Source organism: Lepisma saccharinum, chromosome 1, assembly GCF_977018435.1.
Source record: "Lepisma saccharinum chromosome 1, izLepSacc3.1, whole genome shotgun sequence".
NCBI lineage: Eukaryota > Metazoa > Arthropoda > Insecta > Zygentoma > Lepismatidae > Lepisma > Lepisma saccharinum.
In genome coordinates, this window is record NC_139229.1 from 147,593,509 (window position 1) to 147,612,344 (window position 18,836).

At 40.0% G+C, this 18,836-nt stretch overlaps 1 protein-coding gene across 1 annotated transcript in view; it reads left to right on the plus strand.

The window, feature by feature from the left end:
- The window catches only part of LOC146002343 (growth arrest-specific protein 1-like), a 64,241-nt gene that overhangs the window by 35,447 nt on the left and 9,958 nt on the right, over nucleotides 1-18,836 (plus strand). The window contains exon 3 of the mRNA XM_083140075.1: nucleotides 1,682-2,169. Coding sequence (XP_082996201.1) covers nucleotides 1,682-2,164 — 483 coding nt within the window. The 3' untranslated portion in view covers nucleotides 2,165-2,169. The remainder of the gene's footprint in view (nucleotides 1-1,681; nucleotides 2,170-18,836) is intronic.

Below are 18,836 nucleotides of genomic sequence, written 5' to 3' on the forward strand. Positions count from 1 at the left end.
TCCCCCCCACTTCCTCGTGTGGAATAAATTTCGCGCGCTCGTGTATACTACGTGACCAGCGTCAAGTGGTCTGCAGTTCGGTCAACAGACGCAAGATGTCTCAATGGGTCATGCTTTTAGTATGCCAAGCAGTTTGTCGCGTTCTTAACTGTATTGCTCCCAGACTTGTATAATTAAACCCAGCTTCTCTGCTGACAGGAGAATCTTTTCTTCATTTTATTCCTTTTCTGGAAGAGTGAGTTATTTCCTTGCGACTCGCCGCTGATGTTACATTCCTTCGTTCCCGTGATTCCTTGTCAGTCTTGTTCGCAGGGCGTGTCCCCGTTTCAACAGGTGTGAATACAAACCCATGCTTCAACATGACATCATGTCACAATGTCGTTAATTTTTTTCTCTCCTCTTCATTAAATGGCTCAATTTGTCTTCGTGTTTAGCTCTCGTACCTATGCTTCTATTAGCTCCCCACTAAGTGTCTGTAGCGTCGCTTAGCAGCAGAACTAACCGTTTGCAGAACGTCGAAAGCAACGTGTTTTTTTCTTTTTTAATTGGATGACTGGATTAATTGTGAACCTTTAGTATTTATTATTGCGGGGAGGGGGGGGGGTGACTGAAGTCGAAGTTCAGATAGTCCACACACAACACTAGCTTTAAGCTTGTTATATTTACCTATGTCTCGTTTCATGGCCTAGGAACTTTATTCAGGTAGTTTGGTATTGGGCAGTTTCAAATCTAATTGCAATTTTTATTTATTTATTTTCAAATAATAATATCCCTTCGTATGGTAGGCAGTAATTACTGTAAATACAATACACCAGCTTTCTTGCACAATTTTTATAGGTTCCTGCCCATTTATAGTTGTGTTGAAACCATATTACATCAGTTTATATGCTACTCATAGAACGTGTCTCAGATTGAAGTCATTTGGAAATTACAATGAAATTGGTGTTTTTCGAAACTCGGAAACATTCGGTTTTCTTGTGATTTCTACATATTGAAATCGAGCGAATCTAAGGAATCATCCACCAACGGAATAGCCTGTATCGTCTGTGATTCAACAATCTACGGAAGACTGCAAGCTGGCTATGCGCACACCTACATCACTGTCTAGCTGTCGTGAGACTACAAACCCCACAGTCAACGCGAAGTTTCTCCGAGCAGTATGACACCATTTTTAGTTCATTTGCAGGAGCGTGTCCAGGAATTTTGTAAAGGAGGGATATGAACATATAGGAGTTTTTGGCTTCTTTTTTTCCAAACAGTCAACCTCAACATTCTTGTTATAAGAAAAAACATGGGCTACAAAGGCTTACGATTTCCACCAATATATCTCAATTGCCTTGTAGGACCCCGCCATCGAAGGTACGGTTTCGAATCTAGGCATGGGTATTTGTGTGTCCTTTCATCGAATTTATCTAATCTTCATTCATGCTTATCGTCGGAGAAACCGACGTAAAATAAAGAAAAATACATCTTTCCACTCGTTGCATTGTGCTAGTAACATGTTATTTGGAAACTCCAAGTTCAAAATCACAAAGCTTATTGCATGTCGCTTTTTATCTTCCAGTTTAGGTTAGATCAGGAGACTAGGCAGGCCAGTGTACACGTACTATGCGCATGCGCAATAGCTTCATCACTAGTATAACATTTCGCGCATTGATGATGTTTTTGTTTCTTATTACAGTGCGACTGCATGGACGACTTCTGCATGCAGGCGAAGCGTCGGGTGGAGATCTGCCGTCCGGAGGTCGTGACCGCAACGAGGAACGAGACTGTTGTGTCGTGCAGAGTGGGGCAGTGGATTTGTGCGGCGGACCCCCTGTGCTCAACAGCGCTGGACTACTACCACCGGTTCTGCCGGTCGATGTTCCACGGCAAAAAGTGCACGAACCGGTGCAAGAACAGCATTTCGATTCTCCGCCGTCAGGAGAAGTCTGCCAAATTGAACAATTGCGAGTGCGACGGCACGGAGGAGTACAACTGCGCGCAAATAAGGAACAATATGGACAGGCTCTGCTTCAACAAAGCGATCGGCGACACCCACACGAACGAGATAGTGGAGGGGCTCTCGCACGAGAGCACCAGCGGTGGTGCCAAATCCTCGACCTCAGGGATGCCCGTGTTCGCAGTCTGCTCCGCGCTTCTACTCTGGAACTTCATCACGTGACTTAGGTGAGTGTACGCTACTTTTTCTCCCCCCCCTTTTTTTTAAATAAGTAAACTAGGGTCACATACACAAAATATATGAACCTCCCATCAAAGTATATAAAAACTGAGTGCAGCGCGGCAGGAGGGTGGTGTATTAGCATCTTGGAGCTTTATTTTCTTCATCTTGCACTGCGCAGACGCATTCTTACATTGGTTAAGCTGTAAATGGATTTTATGCGTACTAATGAGTCGTGAAATGGTGCAAAATGTAGTTGTTTTCGTGTTTTTCTTTAAGCGTTTCTCGCAAATTCTACTGTTGATTGCGAGTTCAATGTTTTAGATAACATTCTGTCAAAAGCCAGTGTTTTATGAGTACAGTAGTCACAATTAAGATACATAGAGACGGGTGTATTTCACATTATTTTAGACGTTTTTTTTTTAAATAAAAAGAATAAAAATAACCTGTCTACGCCCCTGGCATTGAGAGAGATTATAAAATTCTAATTATGAAAGAGAAAAATGCTTATTGTCTTGAGTCAAAAGATTTTAAGTAGAGAAGTTGTAGGTCTGGTTTTCATCTTGTTATCAGTAAGTTCCCAAAACATTTATGATGCGACTAAGAAACTTCCGATTCGTAATTTTTCACCAGACACTGTTATTGTGTTCGTCGTGTCCCTGATGTACAGAGCGCCCATGATCAATGTTCGCCATACGTTCACAGTCCACAAACCACGATTTACGCGAGCTCGGAGGCACCAGAAACCAAAGCTTATGATAGCAAACTCGCGAAAAAAAAAAAAAAAAAAAAAAAAAAATCGTTTTGTTGTGCCAGTGGAACGTTTTCGGCGCGTGTCGAAATGCTTACGTCTTTCAGCAGAACGGCGGGAGGAAAAATATGATCCACTTTGTGGTCGTCGAGAACAACAAGGGCTCCCTCTTTTGCGCCCGATGCAGTATGGGAGTAATGTATGTGATTATTCTGCCCAGCGGTATTTATAGTGTCGTAAAGGACCAGAAGCACTTGCTTACATTGGCTTCCGGCGTGTCTGGGACTGAATGTGCCAAAGTTAGTGTGGTGGTGGGAGTGTTGTACTTAAGTGCGTCCGTCAGGCATGAGCCCCCTTTCTTAAATGCTTTAGTTATGTACACTTGTCGTGTGAAGCAGTGCCCTTTCGTCAGGCACGTATCTAGAAATATGTTTCGTTCGGGAGGGGGGGGGGGTCCCAACCAAGTGTCTCAGGAATAATAATAATAACAATGTTTAAATTAAAATAAATATATTAAATCAAAATCAAATTAATAGTAATTACAATACATAAATTAATATTATATTATTTTTACACGAATAGATAAAAATACTCCATAAGAATAGAGATATAACAGCACATATTCATTATTTAGCTTACCTGTTGTAAAGATTGGAATAATTTATATAAAAACAAGTGCCCTGACAATGAAATTAATGTCAAATAGATGAATGATTGGATATTTATCGAATAACAAAAATGATGTTAGGTGCAGTTGGAGAAAAGTAATTTTCTGATTAATATTTTATGCATATTACTTTGAGTAGTAGCGTACATAAATCTTCTTTGTTATGTCATTCAAAGACGTATGATCCAAATATAATCCTTGCCTTCTAAAAAGTTCAGAGGAAATTAATAACCATCGATTATGCAACAAATGCTAATATTTTTATTACTTAATTTTAGTACTTGGTAAGTCTTTCGGGGGATCCGGACTCCCCTAAATATGTCCTTCCTGTCCTTGAAAGCCGTATGATCCCAATATAATCCTTGTTCTCCAATAAGTTCAGGGAATGTTATACAACGCTAAACGAATATATTTTTCATTATTTAATTTTAGTACTTCATAAGTCTTTCCGGGGGGTCTGAACCCCCCTGTACCCCCTAAATACGTCTTTGCCTTTCGTGGTTACTATCTCGGAAGGTTATGCGCTAAAGAAAGCTCAAAGATTATTTTTTAAAGTTGCCTGTAAAATTTAAACATTTTTGTGAAAGTACTTGTGTAATTCAACACAACTGGTTGTTTGGTGGTTGTAACCACACAAAATGTTTCTCTCTGTCTGCTGCAAGAACAAAGTCAGTATAAACAAATGCGGTGGCTTCTGAGAAATCCTATTGGTTTGTTCCAATGGCAACTGTGCAGTAATCTTGCGAGTAGGAATATACAGCGTGTATCATAAGAGTAATTCATTCATTCCTTTATTTTGGACGTAACAGCTTTTATGCCGTTTTTTGTCCAATCATAAGAGTAAACAACTTATCAGTAACACTGTTAAGCCTTGTTTCCATGTTAATAAAACATTAAAATGCTGACCAAGGCAGGTTCTTTATGAAAAGAATATCTGAAACACAATAATGAGGTTTGTTGTAATTATAACAATGAGAAAATCCTCAAGTTTTGTTTTCATTCGCAAGACTTTTGTAAACACGGTCATTGTGGCGCTGGTGTAGTGTTAATGAAAAATTTAGACTTTCACAGGTGCAGAAAAAGCAGACTGTGTCTTAAAGTTCCCAGACCTTACACCCCTAGACTTCTGCATTGGGGGGCTTTGTGAAATACAGTCTATGTGCCACCTAAGCCGCAGAATGTGCAACAGCTAAAGGAGATAATAAGAAACGGCCTTGCTTTGGTGGACAACAGAGACGCAACCACGATTTTTTGTCTGGGGGGGGGGGCAGTACCATAATAAACGTACCAATAATAATAATAATTATAATGGTAATAATAATAATGTTATAACATTATTATTGTTATTATTGAGTTGCTCTATTTTACTTCGCTTTTGTGCCACTTTTGGCTAATTTGCGAAGATGGGGATGAGTGATGATATGATGAAATTCATGAATGGACACTCACAAACATCCATGCCCAAGCCTGGATTCGAACCCGGGACAAACATTATTATAATAATTATTATTAAGAGTAGTAGTAGTATCGTATCAAAGACGTTATTACCCTCGTAAATTATGCAAAAGGGGGTAGAAGTTGGTGCTATAGCATTTGTGTTCGAACAAATAATTTGAATTATTTTTTCAACACGTTCAATTTCACATTAATAGTGGGAAACAAGCACACAAACTATTTTTGAAAGACAGAAAATGCTTGCTAAATACATTCCAAATATTATTATTTTTTACATTAACATGCATAACATTCATGCACGATATATGTTTCACATTATTCAACATGGAGCGAGGTGGATACTAAATTGTGTACGTATTCAAAGTTTCTTTAATACATATTATATACAAAATATATAATTTAAATCAGCAAAAATTACATAAATTGTCTCTGGAATGTGCACGCTCCCTTTCCTGAAAGCAATTATTCATGTATTAAAACAAAATCAATGAAGATAAGTCTTATTTCTCTGTCTGGTAATTTACAATGCATTATATTAGATAAGAATGCCACATCGCGAGCGAAGCGAGGAAGAAAATTTTTGGATCCAATTTTTTTGCAGGCTGAATTCAATGTTGATTTAATAAGGCGCAAATAATTTCACGGGAAGCCATTCTCTCTTTTACAACTTTTGAGCCCCCCCGATGGTGTAGTGGTAACATCGTCGCCTTGTGATCAAGGGATCCCGAGTTCGATACCCGGTGGAGTCATATGGCACAGTGGTTCGGATCCCACTTTATACTGTAGGTCCAGTCCCGATTAGCCTTTCAGTGCGTAAATCAATCAATCAGTTTTACAACTTATACTCATTTAGATCGTTGGGTGCCCAGGGTTCTGAATTTGTTAAAACTAAGAAAAGGATGCATTGCGAGCGAAGCGAGCAAGAAAATTTTACGAAAAGTATTTGTATTTGCATAAAATTTGAAGTTGTTGGCGGTAATTGCCCCCTGCAGGTGGACTTGGTCGTCAATGTTTGCCCCCCTAAAACTCATTTCCGTCCAATGTTGGTGGGCAATGCCCTTCCCCCTGTGGTTGCGCCACTGGTGGACGAGGCGTTCTTGGGAAAAGTGTGACAAGAACTAGAATGGGATGTTTGTCACATAACTGGTGAAGCCACGTTGAGCATTTGTAGCAATTCATAGAAATTTGAAGTGTTACTGATTGATACACAGGAAATATCGTTTTTGTATCCCATAGTTCGTCACATAACTGGTGAAGCCACGTTGAGCATTTGTAGCAATTCATAGAAATTTGAAGAAGTGTTACTGATTGATACACAGGAAATATCGTTTTTGTATCCCATAGTTCGTCACATAACTGGTGAAGCCACGTTGAGCATTTGTAGCAATTCATAGAAATTTGAAGAAGTGTTACTGATTGATACACAGGAAATATCGTTTTTGTATCCCATATACGTAGTTTAGACGAAATAAATTCTTAATGTTATTTGCTCTATTATGATACATTCTGTAGTGCATATGATCAAGTCATACAACTCAACTAGCTGCTATATTGAAATTGTAGGACCTTATACTATGAACTTGACAGCTACGACCAATATATGTACAAAAAAAATGGACTACATTGTCACTGAAATGCAGTCGTGGGATATACAGACTAAAATCACACATTTGCACAGAAAATATAATATTCCAGCCATCCCAAATCAAGTCGTATGCATACACCAACGCTCTCTCCCATATATGGATAAGTAGAAAATCTATTCATTTGAAAACCTTTACCACAAGGCGCAAGCATACCAAGAAAAGCACAAGAGCTGCTGACACCTGGTTGCCACAGCACAATAGAGATGGCCCAACTGAGACTCGCGAAGACTTTTTTTTCTTTCTGAATTTATCTCACATCGGTCACAAGTTTGTCGTCTGTTTTTTTCATGGTGAGAAACCAGCGAAGATGCTGGTCACGTCTTCGTCTTGTATCTTTATGGATTGGCCGTGTGCGAGAAACAACCGCGAGAGGCAGGGGGCGCTGTCACAAGAGGAATAAGCTTTTCCTCAAGACTGCAGACGGATAATGAAGTGTTGCTAACCTGCAAGAACATCATGGCTCCAGAAAGCTGGGCCGTTTGCCAATGACAGCGAAGTCGTTAGTTATCTAAAATTTCTCTCCTTTCGGAAAACCGCCATGATATTCCAAATTCTAAAAAATAATATCTGCTTAGAATTCCTTCTAGAGCATTCAAGCGAATATTCTTGTGGTTTGCTTTCGGCGCTGTCTAAGTTATAGACTGTGCCACGAGAAACGTCGTTTGTACCTACATTCACCAATGTTTGAGAAAATTAACCCCTTTTCTAATCAATTTCACCGTGATATTACTGACGATTGATTGGTTGATATTTTTTTTACTTCACTTTTCTGCCACTTTTGTCTAATCGCGATGATATGATGAAATCGATGGACAAAGAACGCCTATGCCGAGATTCGAACCTGGGACCCCTGGCCTCGTAGCGCGCTGTGGTAAATGCAATTACTGATACAAATAGATTCCAAAGGATGCCAACGTTTATGCATTACTTGAAATGCAATTACTGATACAAATAGATTCCAAAGGATGCCAACGTTTATGCATTACTTGAAGACGTGGGCAAACTAACGTAGGGTTTTCAGAACATGGTTTCCAGTTTGGTACGGTAGCCCAAACCATTAGTAGTGAAACCATTAAGCCGAAGTAACACTGCACTCCTGCCTCTTTTGGTGACAAATTTACTGAAATGGCAACGTGGAGACAGTGCTGTGCGGACCAGTAAAGTGAGGAGAGGTTCTCAGGCAAAGAGGGGTTACATGAATATATTTTTGTTAGCTTCTGTCACGACCCGAGGCGGAAAAAAAAGTAGAAATTTCTGATGGCAACTTGGAAGACATCTGATGGTGACGAGTGGTACTACACGGTGGAATTCAAAACAAGAGGAGCGATTTGTTACGAGAGATTTGTTGGGGAGATGCTCCCCCTTCCCCCGTCCCTATCAAGAACTGGCGGTGTACGCCCTATTCTGATTCCCCACTCCACCCTCTCTCTCTCTCTCTCTCTTCTCTCTCTCTCTCTCTCTCTCTCTCTCTCTCTCTCTCTCTCTCTCTCTCTCTCACACACACACACACACACACACACGAACACGAGGGAAGCAGAATCGTAATCACTTCCGTTCATCATCGTCTTTTGTTTCTTTTTCTTTTTTGGTAACCTTCTTGCCTCCCCGCTCCGGAGAGCCAGGTGGAAATTCCTGTTTTCCCAGTCAGTGTGGTTGCTGTAAACTCTGTTCCGTTTTCTGGGCGGATATTTGGGCACTTTTAGACAACGTCACACACAGTGAAGTTGCCAGCACTAGTGTCCGCATTGAAATTATAGCCAGAGATATTCACATAATATGTATGTATTAAACGTTGTAACATCCCTAATAGAAGTCAATTCCAATTGTGTCGGCACAATAACAGCAACAGGGTGTACTATTTAAGCAGTGGTGACTCTAGAAGGTAACTAGAAAGGGGGTGGGGTATCGGAAGCTCAGAGGAGCAGATAAGGTGGACAGAAGTTCGAAAGTTAATATACAATATTGTATGTGGTATTAATTGTGCCTACATATGATGCTGGTTAAAATATTTTACATATGTGCTGTTTGAGGGGGGGGGGGGCACGAGTGAGCCAGCTGCTTTTCTATAGTTCGCGGCCAACCTTGGCCCACTCTTTACAACGCCACTATGTGTAAGGCTGAAAATCATTTTCATTTTAAAAAATATGAAAAGAACAATTTTGTAGCATTTAGTTCGTGGATGTTTCTTTTTCTTCGCAAGAACTTTACATTCAAGTAATACAATGTTCACTTTCCACCTGAAAGTTAGCAAGTTCTGATACTGATAATTATTAATGAATAATGAAAATATACATTCCTGACGAAACCTGCGAAAGAAATTTCAGAAAAAGGAAGGGGGGGAGCAGAACGGGGAATTTCGATATTGGGAAAGAAACAGAAACATACGGCGTACTTTTGTATGAGCACTATACTGAACGCAACTTTAACTGGCGGCTTACCTTGACGGCTATTTCTGACCCTTTCTGTCCCCCAATTGTCTTCGGGGTGTGTGGCTGGATGGGCGTCAACAAACTCAGTTGCGAACATGTGGTGGACCCAACGCTCATTTCTTTGGTCTCACGAACAACGTTCGGTACCTTGTGACTCGAAAATGACCGATTTCAGTCGAAGAAAATTCAACTGATCGGTGATTCGCTGTTTCCCAGCCGCCAGTTGGAGTTGCGTTCAGTATAGAGAATAGATAATGTTCAGTTAACATTTCTTGCTAAGAAAACTTTTGTTTGGAATAACCAAACATAGTTTCTGCAAACCAAATATTCGTTCAAATGGGCGACAAGAAAATCATTCGTTCATACTGCTTCCTCCTTTGCTGGAATCTCAATTCAAGTACAAATACAATGGAAATATACATGCTGGTTTCCCCTTTCCCCCCGCACTGATTGGCGAAGTCGTAAGAAAGGGGGAACCATTTTTACATCAATGGCACACCCACAGCGAGCCCTCCCGCAACTGTGGCAACAACAGTCTGTTTTAAATTTCATGAATGTTGAATTTGTGTCCCCCCCTTTCCCTTTTACCCTTCTTCTTATGACATATACTGCCACATTTTACATGATTTCTCCAGAGCCAATGATCATTTCTTTACTTGTAATTGAACCACCTGCATATATCTGCATTGGGTTATTTCTTCCATTGGACATTTTGCAACAGCACTCGCATGTAAAAAACAAGTGACGGTCGACCCTTTTTCCTGTTGTGTGCGGGGGCGTCGAGAAGACGGTAGCTGCTCAAGTGTCATAACCGGAGTGCAAAGATTAATTACAACTTGAGACAAGAAAGGAGCCTAGAAGTGAGTAAATATTGACCCAGGTAGGTCGTTGTGAGGAGGGCGCAAACAACATAATAGCGGCGCTAAATCCTCTTCAAACATCTGCAGTGTAGGAGGGGCGGGCTCGGCGCGTTCCCCTTGGAGCCGAGAGGCACGCGCAAATCGGTCTGCGGACAATGGTGGTTTGTTTTCCGGCCACTCCTTTTTCGTGCGTCACAAGTAATTAAACTTTTTAATCGGGGAGGTTAACTCCAGATTCTCCATGTTGGGTTTTGTCGGCCAATAGGTTAACAGACCGTTTCCTCATTGAGTACAGATTGGTTGCTGGTCTACGAGTCGTGAATGGACTGTCTGGAATCCGAGTGATGTGCCAAGGATACTTGAGGCATTCTTCAATCTTCGTTCGTCTTCCCAAAGAGCCCGTCAGATCCACGAAAAAAATGGCAAAATATAGAACCAACAGCTGGACCGACCACGTCATTACTTGAGCCACATTCTGCAAAGAGTCGTTGTTAGTAAGGAGGCCAACAAATGTAATTGAATTTTCATTACTGGACATCACTATGTTTCTACGTTAATTGTGGCTTTGAGAATGAATGGTGGGCAGATGGAAAGAACGAAGGAACACAAAATAAAATGTGCGTTCTAACCTAGGACCCCTGGTCTCGTGACGTCCACGCTAACCACTCTGTGACGGAAGTTGGCAGAGACTTTTGTATAAATGAAATAACATCAATAATACGTATATGGCCATAAGGAGGGTGCGTGATTTCTTTTTATATGCTATATTTTGGTTTTTACGTATATGTGAGCTTTCTTCATTGAGCACGCCGCAATCTCGATCAGTAGAAGGTATTATTGTGCTGATCTTTCAATCACCGAAACTTCCAAGTTTTAATCGCACACCTAGCCATGGTCGTTCTTCTGCGTGTTTCCGTTCAATTGCACATAGTCATTATTGAAATTCATCGTCGCAACTAACCAAAAGTGGCAGAATGGCGACGCTAAAGAAGAAAAATGTAAAAATAAGTTTATTTTGCTTCTCTGTCGAAACCCACCCCTACGTGAGTTTCGTCGCGCGTTTTTATCGTGCGATATGCTCCAGGTGTCGCAAGCGTAGCTCCAACTTGTTTTTCGCTTTGGGGACGCAACAGCCTGCCAGCGGTTTGTTTTCATTCACCGGCGCAGTTGACCGAGCGGTGACCTTGTACGAGGCGGGCAGAGGGGGTGAGTGAGCAGTGACCGACCAGTTCCCCTCGTTAACGGACAGCCCGGTTCGGCTCTTGGGATTAAGATGTCTTCCTTCCCCCTCCGCAATGATTTATGGGGTAGCGTTGTTGCCACATCTCTCGGTTGTCAGTCCGGGTTAACCGAAAACCCATCACGATACCTGGTCTGCTGCCCACGTAGATTGTTTGGTGGGCGGAAAGGATGAACTAGGCCGGAAACTAGGCTTTTTGCAACTGACTGAGCGGATATGAGGATGCTTGCTAATAGTATTCACATCAGGATAATTAAAGGATTCGTTTTAGGTCCAACACGTTGTCTGATTAGTTAATCCAGGCTGGACCTTCAAAGGGAAATCCGAACCACTGTACAGGCTGGACGAATTTCGTAGTATTTTATCATTTATACAACGTAATGTTCATGCACTCATTTTCACCCTTAGTAAACTCGTTTGAAAAATTTTAACTTTAACAAAAATAAAGATACATCGGAAAAAATGTAACAGAAATCGGCTTAAAAGTAGACGAACATACCGATCGAATTCCAGCCTTTGCAAATGTGCTGCATAAAAAGGAAAAATGCCGCAGTATTAAATGAGGTAAGTGTACAATGTACCTCCACTGCTGGAAACGACATGACTTGTTGATTATAAGGTGATAGCATTAATGGTTTTTTTTTGCGAAATCGAGGTAGTTGTACGTTTATTTGCATTAACAATGATTACAGAAAGGGACAAGCTTGAATATTTATTTCCTCAGGCGAAACTGTCTCAAACATGGGGAATATTTGACCTGGAATACTCTATTTGTGTTTTATCAGTTAACATTATTGTTTTATTGTAAACAACAAGCCTTGGGTTCGATTTCCGACGTCAATTTATTTATCTATTAATAGTAAATATGGTCCCTAAAGCCTGCTTCACACGTAACTGAATTACCAGTAGGAATGCCCTACTTGGCGCTGGACTGGCTACCCATTTGCTAGTTTTCGCCTCACACTGTACTTGGTACCGTACTTGTCGATAGACATTTGTTCCCATAAGACATTGCGCAGAGCAGACAATCTGTAAAGATGGACGAGCAACAGGCCCATAGCTAGGCAGGGGCCAGGGGGGCTCAGCCCCCCCTGCAACTGCCATCAGCCACCCTTTACATTAGGTAAACTATTTTGCATAATTTGTTTCCAGTGAAGAGTGAAAATGTAGACAACTCACAAACTTTAAGGATAAATCCACAGAATATGAACAGTATCTATTACATTCGCTCATTTTGTTTATGAGCAGAAGTAGCTGCAAGTATTTAGAATATTCTCTAGACTTCAGAAAATTATTTCATAGGGGAGCTTCTTTATCTGTACCTTCACTGTCCCTGTTGCAACCTCCCGTTTAGACAGAAATCTGTGACTTCGATGTCATCGTGCAAGTTCCCTCCGCATCTGCGTCAAAGGTCAACAACAGCTCCCAAGTTTTGGGAAGGAAGGGGAGTTTAATTGCTTCGGCTGGGGGTGGAATATACTATAGTCACTGTGATTAAATATTGTGCGTTTTTTTGTGTGTGATATACATATCTGTATCATCTAAAATAGTATGGCGTGTGTAAGGGATAATTTCAGTATCAGTCAATTAACATTTCAGGAGATGTTTTAAAAGATGTAGAAAAATGTAGTATTTGTGTAGTATATGATATTTATAAGTGAATGAGCGCCCTCCTCCCCACACACACATAATTTACCTTCATTTAATATTTTTTTTAAAAAAAGGACTTGGTTTACAAAGCCCCCCCTGATAAACCATGAGCCCCCCCCTCCCCCCATTGGAGATCAATTCTAGCTACGGGCCTGACGAGCAATTTGAAGAATGTTGTAGGAGAATTACTGCTTTGTCATTTTATTAAAAGTGAGAAGAGAATAGACTAGAGGTTGCCTCGACAAAAATATGGTAATCAATGCGTACCGAACAAGCTTTCTAATTAACTTTTTAATAAAACTCCCCTTTGCAAACTCACAGATTATCTTCACATGGCCAAACTTTGCTCTGATTTGCTGTTCCAGTCGAGAAACAGCTAATGTGTTAATTATTTTTTTACATCTGAAAAATATTAGCTAAACTGCCACGAAGAAATATGCATAGATTTTGACTACCGTATTCAATTTTTAATTATTACGAATATTCTGTGCATCCGAATCTTGCACCGAATTCAGTTTGGTAAGAAATTATGAAGTACCGGTAATGCCGGCAATTTTTTTTAAAGGAAAAAGCTTCACATAATGGTCGTACCCCACTTAAAAAAATGGCATAAAATGTTCGACGATTATACGATGAAATACGGTATGTGAGAGAGGACATGCATGTAAACTATGCTGTTTACTACATGACATGTGGTTGTAACGCACATCAGAAGTATTTCATCGACTTCAGCGCCCCTCTGTGTGGAGAAGAATCGAACTTGCCAAAATGGCTGAGTATGTCCCTCTTGACTTGAAATCGACAAGTATATATAAAAAAATATGGCAACATTTAATGTTTCTCGGCTCTTAAAATAATATTTAGTTGTTGATTTATGGTAGCTTTTCATGCAAGAATCATCAGATCTCCTCCCATTTTCTCATACTGTGTTTTTCTACTTTGCCATCGCCATCACCCCCCCCCCTCTCCCCCTTCTCTAAGAGCTTGGCTCGGCTTCTGATGCTTGGAAGTGGTGAAATAATTTTCGGCAGCAAACTCAACGCCGAGTGAGTGTTTGGACAGCTGAGAGCCGGGGCTGTGAGTGTTGCCAGGAACAAGCGAAAAAAAAATGTCATCATGCACTTTTTTAAAAAATACATAGACATTGCCAGAAATTTTTGTAGGGTGTGTCAAGGCGTTGTTATAAAATTGATTGCTTGATATTTGTATTTAGCTACGGTTTAACGCTTACTTCCTGCGCCAGTTAACATAGCAGTCTCTGTCGTCCGACATGCTGCTCAAATTCAAATGCATCTTCACTAAAGAACAAGATTCTGCCTATGATGACCTATTCTCTCATACAAGCCCATTAAATACGTACAAAAACACATAATAGAGAAGATAAAAATAGGAGAACGACAGAATAAATAACAAAAGGACACACACATGAATAAACAGGATATATGAATGAAAAGTAAAAGCACAGCGTAGTCAATGATTAGGGAGATATAGGATTAAAAAATAACACTAGGGACCGTTCTATTTCAAATCAGGCATGCAGGCAAAGCCATAAATGTGTCCCTTGGCCATTACAGATTTATTTGAAAAAATATTTGATTGATTGACTGATTTGCTTCATTTTACTTCGCTTTTGTGCCACTTTTGGCTAATTTGCGAAGATGGGGATGAGTGATGATATGATTAAATTGATGAATGGGCCGGGACCCCTGGCGTCGTAGCGCCTTTGAAAAAATATGTTTGTATGTGTAGTCTATATATATACGTGTATATATATATATATATATATATATATATATATATATATATATATATATATATATAGTGTGTGTGTGTGCGCGCAGGTGAGATAAAATCTGAATTTTTCCTGTAGCTTATAACAACAACAAAGCTCCTGGCCAGCAAAAATATAAGAAATAGTGTACATTTTCGAAGTCACATGAAAACATGCTCATCTTTAATGTTATGCCACTCAGAAATTAAAGCGTGATACTCTGCCAGTTTATTTTATTTGAAAGTGTTACATTACCTTATGTTGATAATAAGAAATTAGTTTCGAGAAAAAACTAAAAACTATTTTTGGAAACTCTTTATTTGTATTTTTTTTGCCATTGTTAAAAATTTTTGCTGGAGTTATGAAACATATGTAACATTGAAGGTACTCTATGATTGTATTGTGGGTTATTGCGTTTGCAAGAAAAATAGAATAAGTGCCCTCAACAACAACATGGCTGAAATATTAATGTCCATTTTTTAAAATGCACTTTTTATACAGAAATATCTCAAAAATACGTCTTCAATCATTTTCAAAATTGTACGAATTGCATGTGAACTGTGGACAGACAACAGAGTGGGCAATATTTTTGTCGTTAACCCTCGATAACGGCGGCCCTGTGGATTAACATAATTTTACTATTTTAATGCTGAGAACAACAACAACAACAACAACAACAAAAAAGAACAATTCTAGAAAATATGACGTGAAAAATAACACGGATTTTTTAATTCGAAGAATTCATTTCCCTGATTATTATATTTTTCACTTCACATTGAAATTATTTTCTTTAGATGTTATATTGCGTTAAAAATGTAACTTCCCTTTTACGGATATAAGCTGTCTGGACTTGGATTTGTTGACAGCTGAAATCCTCTCCCCTCGATGTGAAAAAAGGGCAAGACCATTCTGGGCCAAGCTCTGCCAGCTGCCACCCTCCACTTGAAACACACCATCAGTTCGCCCCTGAGAAAGTGAACCCGAGAAGACACTCTGAAAAATCCAACAACGTTGCCAGCTCGTACGGTTCCCCAAAGAACTTCAAATTGTAGTTCCAATGCTTCTTACTTTTATTTCGGTTATTTTACGTCGATTTTCAACCTCTCCAGGTTAATGCGATGAGAATGAATGATGAGAAGATGAAATATATGCAAAACACACCAGGAGGCGGCACATTACGATGACCACTCACTCCTCCTTGTCAGGCCCGTATTACGGTTTGTGGAGCCCCCTGGGCAAAATGTTTTGTGGAGGCCCCCCATTTTTTAAAAATTATTTTTTAGCTTTTTTAGCTGAACCACCAATTTTCAGCAGTTGAAATGGTAGACCTGATTTTAGAATCAGTAGGCTAGTCATTCAATCGAACATATCGCAGATAGGTTTGAAGGGAGAAGAGCGAAGTAAAATAAAGTTACAGGACGAAAATTGTAGCGCTGTAACAGCAGTAAAATTCTGCGTCTAAATGTCTACAGTATATTATGAAGAGTGAACACCGTAACTACAATATATAGTAAATACTAAGGGGGTTCAGACGGAAACAGAGAACTGAGCAGTAGACTGTACTGGACAACAAAGTACAGGACATTGTCAAAATACACATGGAGATGATCGCTGCATGTTTGGAACAAGAAAATAATTGGACTATTATGATATGAATAATACAACACGACTTGTACCTCCAAAACGATATGTCTTTACGGCACTGAGCCATTCAGCAACATGCGCAGTTACCTTGAAACGACTGTAGGTCCAAAGCTAATTGCCCTAGACCAGGCATGTCAAACTCAAAATCTGAACTGGGCCTAATAGTCAGTAGTGTTAGATAGGGCGGGCCGCAAGGAAAAAATTAAATTATCTTTAATACTTTATTTTAAAGAATGACTAACATAACACTTTAATAAAGTATATTGAACATTCATTGAAACTTGATCATTGCTTCTTGCCTGACAGCTGGCATCTTTTTTCTGCCAGCAACTTATCAATATCAGGAGACATCTTATTCAAAGCAGCTACTTTCGGAACACAGCTAAGATGAACGTCTGATAATCGGGATCTCGTTGGTGACTTGTTTCCTTTCACGAGTGAGAAAAGTTTTTCACACTGGTAAGTGCTACCGAACATGGAAATTATTCCACACGCAAATTTGCGGGTTTCTGGAAAACGTGCAGGCAAGTACTTGTAAAAGTCAGGGATACCCACTTCGCTATACTTTTGTTTCAAAGTTGAGTCGCACTGAATTTCAATTTCTTCCATCTGCAAATGTGCAGCCACTTTTTCTACATCAGTCATAAACAGGGCTGAAAACAAGGAGATTTTGTCTTCGAAAGAACGAACATCGTGGAACCTTTTCCCGAATTCAGTATTCAAAAGCTGAATTTTTGCGGCGTACTTTTTGTACAAAACAGGGTCCTTTGAACTTGATCTGTATTTAGAACAAGTTGGAAAGTGCGTCAAGTCTTCGTTTCTTAACTGTTTTTCCCAAAGCAATAACTTACGCTCGAATGCTTTGACTTGATCATTCATGTTGGTGATTAATTGATCTTTTCCTTACAGTTTCAAATTTAAATCTGACAAGTGTTTCGTTATATGAACAAGAAAGGAAAGATCTTGTAACCACGTTGGTTGCGAAAAAAGGCTGGTGTCTTGTTCTTTCATATCCAAAAATTGGCATATTTCATCTTTCAAGTTCCAGAATCTTTCAAGAACCATAGAACACGATAGCCAGCGCACTTCTGTGTAGTAGCGCACTCCAGAATATTCGCTTTCTAAATCTGCTAAGAAAGCAGAAAATTGTCACTGGATTAAGCCACGGGATCTTATGAAGTTGATAGCTTTTTTCACAGGCTTCATCACACTTTCCATGTTGATTACTTTTGAACACAAGACCTCTTGGTGAATGATGCAATGCACATGATGGAACATGTGTTTATCGCAGGTTTCACGAAATTCGTTTTGCAGTTTTGTCACAAAATCATTGTTTTTTCCCGTCATTGAAGGGGCACAATCCGTAGCTACACAGGATAACTTTGACAGAGGTAAATCATACTTCCCCAAAACTTCACGAACAGCAATAAATATATCCTCACTGGTAGTAGTGTCATGCAACGGTACAATGTCCAATAGCTCCTCGAAAATGTTGAACTCCTAATCACAAGCCACCGATGTCTGTACTCTCATCACAAGCGATGGAATAAGGAATGAAATTTGACACTTTTGTTTTAATTTGGTCACTCAAATCACAGGCCAGTTCGATAACTCTTTCAGCAGCAATGTTGCGGGATAATGAAATGCCTTGAAAAGCTTTTACACTTGCGGGATTAAATATATCAGCAGCTTTTACCAAGCACCGTTTAATAAACTCGACTTCGTCAAAAGGTTTTGAGTGTTTAGCTATCAACTCCGACTACACTACATTCGTCAACCACCCCAATAAGGGGTGTAAGGGGTGCTCCTTCCACGTAGTGCACCCAATAGTCAACCTCACTTCCACGTAGTACACCCTGGACTGCAGACTAACGAGGCTCTGGCGACTGGCCCCATGGCCAGTAAAATTTTGTTTGTGTTGTCCTGTGTTTTGTCCTTATTTGCGCTGAGTGCTCCTTTACAATCTCAGCTTTTAATGAAAGTCACAAGATTTTAATATTTTATGATTTTAGTTATGCAACGTTAGAGTTGTTATGTGTAACGATAAGGGGCTGGACCCCGTATAATGTGACGGGTGCAAAATAGCCATAGTGCTGACGCACCCAAAATTTTAAATTCCAATTCCAATTCAACCCCAATAATGCAACACGATCACCTTTTTTCACCTACCGACGGGTATATCCTGTCCAAGAGGAAAACGTGTGAAATTTCACATCGTGTTATATAATAATACAGATATTTTAGTAACTACTACATCTGAAGGATCAACTACTTAAAAACAGGTAATAGCAAAGGGGCCGCACAAAAATATGCGGCCCGCGGGCCGCGTGTTTGACATGCCTGCCCTAGACGGATGAATGAAGTACCGTTATACGCGGAATGAACCATAGATTCGGACTACATACAATTTATGCACATTTAGTGTATATATGGATGCGGGGGGAGGAGAGGAACCGGAAAAATTCCAAAATTTCCGGAAAAAAAAGTCCCCGAACCCCCTCTGCCCCTGGACAACAAAGTACACGACATTGTCAAAATACACATGGAAATGATCGAAGCAAA